Raw genomic sequence first — 13,027 nt, 5'->3', positions numbered from 1 at the left:
AAGAGATGGCGTACACGGAGAGGTGTAAAATTCTTAAATGGAACTCTTTAGTACAAAGGAGAGATTTCCTTTCCTTAGTGGAATGTTATAAAACTGTATTCAATCTAAATGGATTGAATTTCAGTGACTATTTTGAACTTTGTAAAAACACTAAATCGAGATCTAACCACCCATATAAACTACAACTCAAACTCGCAAAACTGAACTGTTACAAAAATTCTTTCTTTGTCAGAATTATCAAACCCTGGAATAATCTTCCTATTAATTTATTTAATTTTTGTGAAAGCCCTAACGTTCGTGAGTTTAAATCAAAATTGAAGAAACATATGAATATTTATTGAATCGTCATTTAATAATTGATATTTAGCTGTTTCTTATTTGACTTTTTTATTTTTTATTAACTAGTTCTGTAAGATTTTTTACATAAATAGGAGACCCTTGATATAGGGCCAACCTCTGGATTCCTTTTTCTTAATAATTATGTATTTACATGTTGTTCTGAAATAAAGTATTGTCAAAATCTTTAACATCCACTGACTCCAGTGGTTATCACGGTTGGAGGCAAATGATCATGACTGCTATGTCTCTTGCAGCTACTAAATTTTTCCATCAATTCTAACTTCGGTTGGTTGTTGACTCAAAGCAAAACTTGTTTCACAATCGGTGATCCGTTTCAACAATTTTTTGTATTCATTTAGGTAATGCTTAAACGATTCTAAGTAGTGTTGCCGCCCAGGGTGGATTATCTCTTGTGTGGCTCCGTCTTCGATCGCATGATCACAAGAGAGCAAATGACAATTACCACCATCAGCTTTCAAAATTGCACCTAAGGTCCCAGCACTAGCGATCCCTTAGATGTCAATGTTTGTTCCCAAACCAAAGTATTCCCTCTGTTCTTGTAACTCCATTGGATTGAATGGGTTCACTGGTTCAATCCAAATCCCTCCACGATGTCTACCGGGCAACGTTCAATCAAATTTGGAATGATTGTTTCGCCGATTGGGATGCGAAACTTGCCAATAACATTAACTTTATTACTTTTATTGGGCATTTTATCATTAAAAACTATGATTAAATGCGCATAATACTCGAATAAGACTAAAAGGAAGGTTATATTACGTGCTCTCTTTATACTAAAGCTTAATCATCTGTTGCATCTCCTTCTTAATAGGTAATTCTCTTTGTAGTCCGGTAAACCGCTCCATATCTTTGGAACAGCAGTAGTGAATGATCTGTAACCAAGAGTGCATTTGAACTTAGCGGTAGGGTCTTGCAAATTAACGCCCACATTACCCAGCAGGTTATGACGAGAAGATCGTTTAATATTCAGAAGATTACTTAAATACGCAGGACCCAGATTGTAAATAGCCTTTCAAGGCGATTTTATGGCAAATTCGAAACTTCACCGATAATCAATGCAGTGGCAGCAGCACTAGGATAATATGACAGTATCTGGGTATATGGGTGATAGGACCCGCTGCGGAATTCTGAAGACGTTGCAATTTGAAAAGATGCACAGCTGGTTCACACATAGAGAAGACCATTGCAGTAATCAATGCGTGCCATGATCATGCCTTGTACAAGCAGTTTGGTGGAAGCGGGTGTCAAGAACTTCATTATTCGTCTGATATTATGCAGGTGATAGTAGACAGATTGACAAGTCCTGTTAATCTGTTCTGTCATCTTAAAGTGATCGTCAAACCACGAACCAACGTTGCGGACAGCAGAACTTACAATTGGCACCGATGCTTGACCGGTCTCAAGGTGTGCAATATTCACTTCATCAAGTTGTTGCTTAGTACCAATTCGAATGACCTCGGTTTTATTTTCATTAAGCTTTAACTGGTCCGTCCCAAATGTTCTTCAATAGATTCCCGCACAGAATCCACGGCTTCGATCTGGTTGTCCTCAGAATCCGGCTTAAAAGATAAACAGAGCTGAGTATCATCTGCGTAGGCGTGCACATCCGGAAGGTGAGCCTTGACTATCTCAAACAACTTACCAGCGTAGATTGTAAACAATAGGGGGGCCAAGGCATGAACCTTGTGGGACACCATGGGGTAGATCAAACTTCCCAGAGCAGCAGGCTTCAACACAGATGCACTGAGATCTTCCGTCGAGGTATGATTTAAACCGGCCAAGTACAGTCCCAGATATTCCATAGCTAGATTCTAATCGCTTGAGCAACTCCTGGTGATTTCAAGTGACAGTGTAAAAGGCCGCTCTTAGGTCGAGAAGTACCAGCAGTGTGACCCTCTGTTTATCCATGCTTAACAGAATGTCATTGTGCACCTTAAGCAGCGCGGTTTCTGTGCTGTGACCGGTGCGGTCAGCAGATTGTAATACTAGGTAAAGCTCATCATGTGCTCGGGAACCTGATGAAATACCGCGCGCGTAGCAAGTTTTGATATAAACTGGAGGTTACTCACAGGTCGTAGGTTTGAAAACGAGGTGTCTCCCAGATTTTTTAATACGTGAAACGACAAGAGCTTCTTTCCACGGAGGGGGAAAATAACTTTATCCCAGAGAAGAATTTACTATACACGTTATTCAGTACTGGAAGAAGTTCCTCTAGGCAGGCTACGACTATAGGTGTTGGCATAGGGTCGAGGGTACAGGTCCTTTTAGCTGACTTCTGGACAAGGCTTCGGACTTCTTCACAAGAGAGCTGACGAAACTCATCTATGCGCTGATACTCCATTACTGCAGGATCGTCTTTAACTTTGCCTTCTTCTTTCGTAGCGCCGCGGTTCTAACGATTCCAAGTTGATTCCGGATATTATTGATCTTGCGACATAATAATCCGTCTATGTCATCAGATAGAGCGTGATTATCATGATAGTTAGGAAGACAGAGATAATCCTTTCGGCGTGAGGAGGGCTTTCATTCATCTCAACAGCTTCCCAATATTGTCCTTTACAAGGTCCGTGTAAAAGTTTCCCGTGCTTTATGTCGGTATAATAGAGGGTGACACAGTTTCTCTTTTTCTTGGAATTCAGAAGGTCTGATGTTCATTTGGTCCTTTGCCTGGTCTTTTCTGCTATACGTCTTTGTCTTTTCGCGAATGCGATCTCCTCGTTGAAGCTGGGGTCGTTACCTTCTTAGTCTTGATAGATGCACGATGGTTAATAAGACGGAATATTGTTGTTTCGTAGTTTTGAACCAGCTTTGCTACATCATCAGTGCTACGCCTTTCTCTGTAATCATTAGTACACAGGTCAGAAGAGTGCGAAGATCAGCCGTGTTAACAGATATAAGCATGATGTAAGGCTCGTCTCTCCACTTCGAATCTTTTACTTTGAGAGAAGGGTACACTGTATTGATCTTACGATGCTTGCTGAAAGTGAGTGGAGAAGTGTCAATGATCTTATTAATTTTATCAACTTTGGATTTCTCCAATCTTTTTGACACTCCATGTTGCTTGGCACATCAGATGTTTCATTGTACAGATCTGTCCATTTTAGCTCCACAGCCATCTCTTCAAAGTAATTTCGAACAGCTACACTTAACTCTGTTGGTATGCCGTTATTACCACAGAACACGTGCAGTTGAAAGTACACCTAACCACTTAGTTTATCTTAGTTTATTTTATGCTATCACAGACAATTCGCTACGATGAGCTCGCGAAAGCAGCGAATATCCCGGCCTCTTCTCCCACTAGCACGTTTCTGCGAAAGGACGTTTAGATGACCTGATTTTATGTTGTGAAAAAGTTATTCTATCGCTTTCCAACGTAGAAAATCTTTTATATGAATTACAGTGATTCATATTAATACTTGCTCAGTCAAATGTAAGGTTGTGCGAGATTTCATTGAGGCTCACTTCAATGCTATTTTTTTTAATGTTTAGCGCAGAATTTTTTCTTTGGGGATCATCTGTTCTCTAAAATCAACCAAATTAGGAGCATTCTATGCATCAACTGAAAAATAGTTAATTATCAAGTAAAAACATTAATCAACCGCGAATTGTTCCCAGAACAACGCACGACTTAAACCTTCGAACCACAGGCGACAACTGTTAGTCAAATTCCTAGACAAATCGTTGGCGGATGTGTATCGAGTGTATGATCAGGTTTATACTTTCTGCGAACGGCCGACCGAGATAAACTCGAGGCTCGCCTGAATTATGTTGATGCCATCTAGCTCAGTTTGTTTCAATTTATTTATTGGCTGCAAAAAAATTATTTTGTTTCGTTACCTCTGTAATTGAACAAAACAAACCAAAAAAACCATCCTGCGTTAGAGTCTTTGCTTAGCTAATCCACAAGCTTGACCTTAGCTGCCGAAAAGCCCCCAAAGCACTTCGTTGCACATTTCGAAAGAGAAGGAAAAATTGAAAAGCACGATCTGCAATGAAAGGTTTTGGCTTATAGTCAGTCATATTCATTATTTCAGCAGTCAAGTAGACAAATTGTTACGAGACTAGCCGATCTCTACCGCTTCATTGGTTTGAACCTAGGAGTAATATTTGATCATGCAGTCAGATCTTCCGAGTGGGAGTAGTCTAGCGATTACCCAGATGATCCCACCACACAGTCATTGTTAGCAAATCCATTATCTCTGAACAGCAACTCGCAGTTGTCAATCAGCTAGTTTTCAATTTCTCTTACCCTAGTTTGCTATGCCGTCAAAAATAAGAATTAAAGTCAACAGTGGTTCTTTTAATCACCAACTAGGAGATGTATCAAACGGTCACCCGAGGGGAATTGCGCTTAATACAGGTTGACCGCTTAATACAGGTTGACCGCTTAATACAGGTTGACCGCTTAATACAGGTTGACCGCTTAATACAGGTTGACCGCTTAATACAGGTTCCAAAGAGAAGGGCCATTACACAACGCCGCTTACTGCCATAATTGACCACTCAATGTACAGAATATCGCTCAAAATACTACTTACTTTGATATCGAGAAAGAAACATGGATTAAAATTTACTCAAAAGATTATTCATAGTTTTGTTTGAATGGTTCCGCTTTAACTGACCATTTAGTACAGGTGGAAGACAATAACAACTGGCCGTTAAGACTAAGTAAAAGGTGACCACAAATGCCGCTTAATAAAGGAGGAAATTAAAGAGATTCAGGGAAAACAAATCCAGGACTTTGAAAACCAACCACTTAACACAAGGCGACCACTTAATACGGTGCAGTTAAGAGAATTGTAATACAGGTCCAACCGTACATGTTTATTTAAAAGCCAAACATGTCAGTGGTATCATTACTCAGGCATGAATCCTGTTCAAAGCATAAGGAAAGGCCATTTACCATTTTTTCCACGACTTAAATCGTTTTGCATGTTTCTCAGTCGTCAATAGTTTTTGTTTATCATATCAACCTGATAATGAATTGGCATCACTTTCAATTGATTGGTAGTCCTTCACAATTTCAAGACTCAATTAATCAGCCAAGCTTTCAATCTCAAACATTACGTAACCGTAAACGGGAATACCATTTTTTTTTTTTCTCAATTTTGAGATCAAACAAACTAAAGAGAAGCTAATAAACAATAATTTGAGTTACCTTCACTCTCCTTAGATGTACCTTTAGTCAGTTCACGTTCGGGTTGAGCGTCCTGCTGGCCGGTCACTGATGCTTGGATTTCACTAGACCTTTTCTTTGCTTCGTAATGCGGTTTTAGAATCTGTTCCATCACTGCAGCTTTCCCAGATACCTTTAGAAGAAGGCCCAAACCTATCAAAATAGTTGGAGAAACGTTTCAGAACTCGCTTGTCTTGATTCAGTCCCTGATATTGTTCACGCAGTGTGATTTTTGAGCATTGTAACAGACGGACTGAAATTAACTAACTCTGATGTAAGAAGACCGTGAAAAATGTCGGACAAAAAGTAAATGTAATTTTCAAAGGCAAAAAATATCAGTGGTATCATTACCCAGGCATGAATCCCGTTCATCACATAATGAAAGGCCATTTACCATGTTATACGATTTGAAACGGTTTTACCTTCGCGGTAACCTCGAGCCAAATGTTTTCCTGTTCTGCCCTCCCACTCAGGCCGTCAATTACTAAGTACATAGTATTCTATGAAAGTTCTTAGAATTTCAAGATCTGTGAACACTCCAAAAGTAGACTGATTGATAAAAACAAAAATCGTCGATGACTTTAAGGGGAAATCGAATAAAAAGGAAATCTGAGGTATATCACCCTAATTAGAGATCTACATTGCTGTCAATTTCTGTTCAGTGAGAATTCGTTTAGTCTTGCGTGGAAAACGTTGGCTAAGTAACGGTTTTTTCTTATTTTTGGTAAAGAAGGAGTATTGTTTTAGGCTTAGTAATCTCCAAATTACCCAAATGAATTCATGTAGATCAAGCATTCCTTTAATTCCACCAAAGCCGTGGTATTCGTTTGTTCAGTAGATATTGACTACAAAATCTAAACCTTGTATGAATGTCGGGCAGAATATTCTTGATTCCACTACAATAAAGTTGACGCTGAACAATTATTTTTTGGAAAGTGTTAGACTTTCATATTTTATGTTTTTTTTTTTTTTGAAAGAAAGGTAAGTTTGATATGATCAGTCATTAGTCTTAGAATACCTCTGGCTTTGAAGTCGTCTAGTCCCGCGAGGAGAGCCTTCGCATCTTCCGAAGGTACTCTCATATCTCTCATAACGCTTCTCAAACCATTTCGGAATTGGCCGGTACAATAATCCTCGGGATTTTGTCCAAACTTTCGGAAATACTCAAAACTATCCGTAACGCGTTTTACCGCGATTTGGCCTAACCGCAATAGGACGAAGGTTTCCATTGCCAGATTACTGAGAAGCCATTCCTTTTGATTATCCGTCAAATCGGAAATTTCTTGAGGAAGTTCAGGAAGAGGTTGATCCCCTTTGGAGGAAATGAATAAATAAAAAAACATAGCTCGTTTTTGGCCACTATCACAATAGAGGGTGCATGACAAAACCAACATTAAAACATCAATTATTTCAAAAACAGATCGTGACATTTTTTCCACCTGCGTTTTTCTTTTTCAGGCTCATTTAATTATTCATATTAATTCAATTGAGCTTAACATAACCATAATTTTCCACTGTCCATTTAAAAAATAAAGAGCCTTGTCTGTGCTCTATTCTGTTGTAAAGCAAGCAGGAAGCGGCTAGAGGACTAGAGCGCAAAAGAAATGTAGGGAGAAACACTTGACCATGTCTCGCGTTTCTCCCCACTTCTTGAGTGGAAAACCTTCGTTTTCTCTTTGAGGATTTTCGTCTTTGCACACGTTTCAAGAGGAAATGCACAAAAATATCGATCAAATCGCGGCCACGGTCAAAAATTAAATCTAGCTTCATTTTCAATATTTAGGTAACTATTGACGAGTTTTCAAATGTTTCGGGTCTTATTTTTCAAAGTACCGCGGAATTTCGGAAATATTTGAGAAAATCGATTTCGCGCTCTCCATGGCCGAAAATAGCTGTATAAATTAGCCAAAATGAGCATTCGCAAGAACGTCCTCGCGTCTTTGGTGGAAGACATAACGTCGAAAATTAATAATCCATGTCAAAAGTAGAAGTATTAAGCACTCTATTGATGCCTGTTTTTCGCTTGTAGGTTATACTTCTCGGTTGTTAGTAAAACGCGTAACGGCGTAACGGGTAACGGCGTGACGACAAACCACGTAACGGGATTTTTTAAATGTTATTATCTCTTTTTTTGTATTTTTTTTGTATTTTATTATTTTTTAAAATTTTGTTACTACAATCTTTTTTTTTAATGTGAACATTATTATTCGTGATTGCGGGGTTTTTCCCGCCCTTTGGCTCAAGTTACTGCATTTCCGGAGACACTACAAAGTGAGGGCGCACTTTCTCACACTTCCATTGTTACAAGGATCGAATTATTTTCACTGAATCTGTCACGCAATCCTAGACTTTTCTGGAATTATCTTTAGTCTGTAATATTTCAGAAACTTCTTTCATGTGCATGACTCAGCAATTTCCAAAAATAGTACAGCTTGTAATACGCTATAAATAGTAATAGAACATTCTAGATACCTAAAGTAAATGTATAAAAGCTGGCTTGTGAGAAGTACAAGAAGGTTTTGCCCGAGGGCTTACCCTTGTGGCCGGCTGACAGAACTCGTGGAAGCTATGATATGACGAGGTTATGACCTTTTGACCTTGCGATATCCGGAGAGAAGAAAGGAAGAAAAAGGTGATAGCCGAGAAGGGAAGAAGATAAAGAACATAGAGTTCACTATAAAGTCCTCAGGAAGAGTTTGTGTACACGAAAGAATGCCATTAATCAAGAAAGCCAAGCGTTGTGGCCTTCAGTCGCTGGAAGTTGGAATTCGAAGCTGATCAAGGCGACGAATACTTCTGCGGCATGAATGATTGTAAGCCTGCTTCATGAACTGCTTAACTTAATCTTTAACCTAAGTAAATTAGACAGTGTAAAACTAATTAAATAATAGTTGAAATGGGTAACTGCTTGTTGTTACATTTTTGTTACGTGCCTTATATCGTACTCGGGAGTCTATTTTTATATATGCTTTATTGGCGGACATCTGCTGGTCATTCGTGCACGTAACACCATGAGGTCGGTTATGGAGGAGAACGATGATGGTAAGTTTTGGGCTTTCATTTTCAGTCAGTTAGTTTCCTTTCTTGCTTTTCGATCTTTTCAATCACAATTTGTTTAGCGTAGTAACAGGTTTCAGTAATTGAGCAGTTTTTGCGTCTGGCGCGCTTTTTTTCAATTCTAACAACTTGCGTTTACGATTTTCCGCAGAAGTCATTTTCTTTGTGGTAGAGAAGGCTTTCTGGTAAGTGAAAGTTCAATATTTAATTTGATAGTACGTAATATTTTCTATTAAAAGTGTAGCTCACCTTTAACGCTTATTAATAGTGGCCACTAAAGAGGAGCCTTTAAAATCGCTTTGAATGTAGCGATGGCGATAAAAAAGTATTTTTTAATGCGGATATAGCCTACGTATAGCCGTACCCACCCCCAAGAAAAACGGGGAGGGAACGTTCCCTCCCCGTTTTTCTTTGGGGATGGTACGGTTATACGTAGGCCAATGTGGATATTAAACATATCTGGTGATTGCATGTGGCTCTCAAATTCAATTCACGGATGTAGTTAAGGTTTTTATGCTAAGATGTAGATTCAATTCTTCCCTTTTGTAGATGCAGATGTCAAGGACAGCAGACTCACTTCTGGGGTAAGATTTTCCATTTCATGTTGTTGATATGCGTATCTTAATGCCTGTTATTGGAAAATTTATCAAACACAAAGTTCATGTCACGCAACGCCTCGATGCAGACTGACCGGAATAGCCCATAACAGAAACGTTAAGAAAAAACAACAAAAAGAAAAAAGAAAAAGAAAAAAGGAAAAAAAAAACAAAAGAAAAATAACATTTAAAAAAATACCGTTTCGCGGTTTCTCGTTACGCCGTTGCCCGTTACGCCGTTAAGCGTTTTACTAACAACCAAATTTGAGGAAGATCGGTCGACTTATGTAGAATTTGTCGGCCTTCAAGTGGCGACGGTTGGTGTTCGGGACCGGTTGAAGTTTCCAGCCTTGAGTGTTTTTACACACAGTTGACCGGTAGCACCACACACGTTGCAAAGAAGGTCGCCAAAACAGCGTTAAATGGACCGTAAACGACAAAGAAGCTACGGAAAAAAGGAAAGGAGACTTCATACGATATATTCCTCGCTTTTATTTTGATTTTTAATTTTTTCTTAATTTTTTTTATAATTCGTATTTTACAGTTGACTGTTGACACCGCACGCGTCACAAAGCAAGTCGCCAAAACGACTGTTGGCAACAAAGCGGCTACGGAAAAAAGGTAAGGAGACTTCGCATGTTTTATTCCTCGCTTTTATTATCCTTCTAAATTTTTTCTTAATTTTTTTGTAAAATTTTTCCTTTTTTAACGGCCTACATGTACTCTTGAAGTTCGATCTTAATGTCACACCCCAAAGTCACACACAGTACGCTTGGTTCGCCTGTGGTTTGTGTAGCCGATTGTTATTTTACAGTGAATGTACCAGATTTACCGTTTGCCTCGCCTATAGCGATATATTGCTGACTATGTATATAAATCAGTGAGAAATAAACGTTGAATTACTTTACCTGTGGTGTATAGTCGTCCTTTTGCCTCAAAAAATGATTTTTTGAGCGATTTTGAATGAGTTTGAGTTCGTCGTTGAATGAGTTTGAGTTCGTCGGTAAATCTGGTACATTCACTATAAAATAACAATCGGCTACACAACAGATAATTTAAATATATCAACAAAGTTGAAATGGTAAATTGGCCACCGTTACGATTATAAAAGCTGACGTTTCGAGAGCGTCAGCCCTTCGTCGGAGAATATATCAACTTTGTTGATATATTTAAATTATTTCGTTACCCCCACCGGCGCAGCCCCAAACAGTTTCTTTAGAAACTATCAGCCTTTATACACAGCAGATAGTATGGGCGCCTTGTGCTATAATACGTGACGGCGTGACGCTTCATAAAGAAGATCAGGTTGCAACGCGTAACTATGGTAAAACTGTGAAACGAAATGTTTGTAAATCACAATATACTGCGACTAATTATATGTGTCGTTAGTACAACTTCTACCGAGCAGCTGTTAGATGAAGTAGGTAAAAACTAAGGAATTTTTATTTTGATTGGGAAAGGGGGATGGGAGTGGGCTTGGCGATCTGACACTTTGGTAACAAGAAACGCCTTTAACACCCTAAAGAGCACGCGAGTTGCGTTTAGCCAACATGGAAAACTGAACTGGAGGGCTCAAAAATTTTGACTGGAACATATTTTTCTTTAAATGACAGATACCTCTGTGGTGTGCTGAGGAGGGGTTTATGACCACAGTCCATAAGAGAATTGAAAATATTCCCCAAGTGTTTCGTTCTGAACGCTGGGGGTTAATGTCCCAGTTTCAGGCGATTGCTTATCGCTTACTCTCAGTATCATTCATAATCTATTACTCTCTAAGAGACAGATTCAGCTGTGGCACTGTAGTTCATACTCCAAACTGAATGCTCTGTCCTACGTTCACTACCCAAACAAAGAAGTATCTTAAGGGACGTAAAAATACTAATACCCGAGCAGAGTTGAAGAAATGCAGCAGCTAACATCACTAGTGGGTACTTAAAAGATTAAGACTGATGGCACCTACATTTCTTCAAAAACTCCTCAATTCGGCTCTGGTATGGGGCTTTTTAAGTCCCTTGATATCGCTGGTGGGGATTTCAAAGTTGAGGCAAATTATGTTAAGCATTGGGAGTAAAGGCAAATTTGCTGTTGTTTTGTTTCCAGTGTTCTAATGTTGTAGCTTTGGAACACTCTCAAACTGCTCCTCCAGTCTAACGGCGTAACCACGTACAGCTTTTGTGCAACCAATGGGATGGGCGTTAAAGGCAAGCAAGTCGTCAAGAGCGCGATTTAACCAGAAACAGAAGAAGCATCTACTGAGTAAGTTCCTCATCAGTGAGTAAACAGGGCAAAAAGTCAACACTGCCTTAGTTGCTCGCTCAATGATAACTGTAAGGGACACAAATGGTGACCGGCTGTTCAATAGCTCTGAATTCTTGACCACTCGGCAGATCATCAGTTACTTTTCCCACCTGGCGTCTAAGTGCTCCGGCTCCAAGGCCTCCACCCCATCCAAAACAAGTCGATTACGAGGAAAGCGCAGAAGCCGAATTAAATACATTTCAGCGGCCTCACAGAAGAAGTTCTTGATAGCATCCAACCCGCCCATCCCGTCAGCTTCGACAACTACAGCCTATTTGAGATGATGGAACGAGCCAAGTTACCGACACTTGCCAAGTCAATGCTTTACAGAATTGGCCTCAACTTTGAAATCCCCACCAGTGATGTTAAGGGACGTAAAAAAGCCTCATACCTGAGCCGAATTGAAGAGTTTTTGAAGAAATGTAGGTGCCATCGGTCTTAATCTTTGAAGTACCCACTAGTGATATTAGCTGCTGCATTTCTTAATAAACTCTTCAATTCTGCTTTGGTATTAGTCTTTTTACGTCTCTTAAGATACTTCTTTGTTTTGGTAGTGAACGTAGGACAGAGCGTTTTTAGAGGATGTATTACAGTGCCACAGCTGAATCTGTCTCTTAGAGAGTAATAGCATATGAATGATACTGAGAGTAAGCGATAAGCAATCGCCTGAAACTGGGACATTAACCCCAGCGTTCAGAACGAAACTGTTGGGGAATGTTTTCAATCTTTTTATGGACTATGGTCATAGAACCCTCCTCAACACACCACAGACGTATTTGCCATTGAAAGAAAAATATGTTCTCTGTTAGCTAAAAGCAACTCGCGTGCTCTTTAGCGTGTTAAAGGCGCTTCTTGTTATTAAACTCGCTTCCAAAATGTCAGATCGCCAAGCCCACTCCCATTCCTCCTTCCCAATCAAAATAAAAATTTCTTAGTTTTTACCTACTTCATCTAACAGGTGCTCGGTAGAATATGGATTAACCACAGATATAATTAGTCGCAATATTTTGTGATTTACAAAATTTCATTTCACAGTTTTTCCATAGCTACGTAATGGAATTTTGATCTTCTTTAAGAAGCGTCACGCCATTCAGTTTAAAGAAAAATATGTTCCATGTTGACTAAATGCAAGTCGCGTGCTCTTTAGGGTGTTAAAGGCGTTCCTTGTTATTAAACTCGCTTCCAAAATGTCAGATCGCCAAGCCCACTCCCATCCCCCCTTCCCAATCAAAATAAAAATTCCATAGTTTTTACCTACCTCATCTAACGGCTGCTCGGTAGAAGTTGTAATAACGACACATATAATCAGTCGCAATATTGTGATTTAGAAAAATTTCATTTCACAGTTCTTCCATTGTTACGTAATGGAATTTTGATCTTTTTTAATATGCGTCACGCCGTCACGCATTACAGTTTCAGGTCTTAACCTTTGACCCAATATTTTCAGGAGACTGAGCTTTTTTATCGTTATCTCCGAAAACGAAATCAGTAGTTGGACAGTAACTAGACTACGTTTCTATCAGGTAAGTTATCCATTACG

The 13,027-nt window shown here is 39.3% G+C and overlaps 1 protein-coding gene across 2 annotated transcripts in view; it reads right to left on the bottom strand.

Annotated features, from left to right (window-relative positions):
• The window catches only part of LOC148733147 (uncharacterized), a 56,590-nt gene that overhangs the window by 40,650 nt on the left and 2,913 nt on the right, over window positions 1-13,027 (bottom strand). For both annotated transcript variants that reach the window (XM_088756519.1, XM_088756518.1), the window contains exons 2-3: window positions 6,555-6,848; window positions 5,519-5,689 (exon numbers count right to left, since the gene is read on the bottom strand). In XM_088756519.1, coding sequence (XP_088612645.1) covers window positions 5,519-5,689; window positions 6,555-6,848 — 465 coding nt within the window. The remainder of the gene's footprint in view (window positions 1-5,518; window positions 5,690-6,554; window positions 6,849-13,027) is intronic.

The sequence above is a fragment of the Stylophora pistillata genome, chromosome 4, assembly GCF_964205215.1.
Source record: "Stylophora pistillata chromosome 4, jaStyPist1.2, whole genome shotgun sequence".
Lineage (NCBI taxonomy): Eukaryota > Metazoa > Cnidaria > Anthozoa > Scleractinia > Pocilloporidae > Stylophora > Stylophora pistillata.
This window is presented reverse-complemented; position numbering and strand designations above follow the sequence as displayed.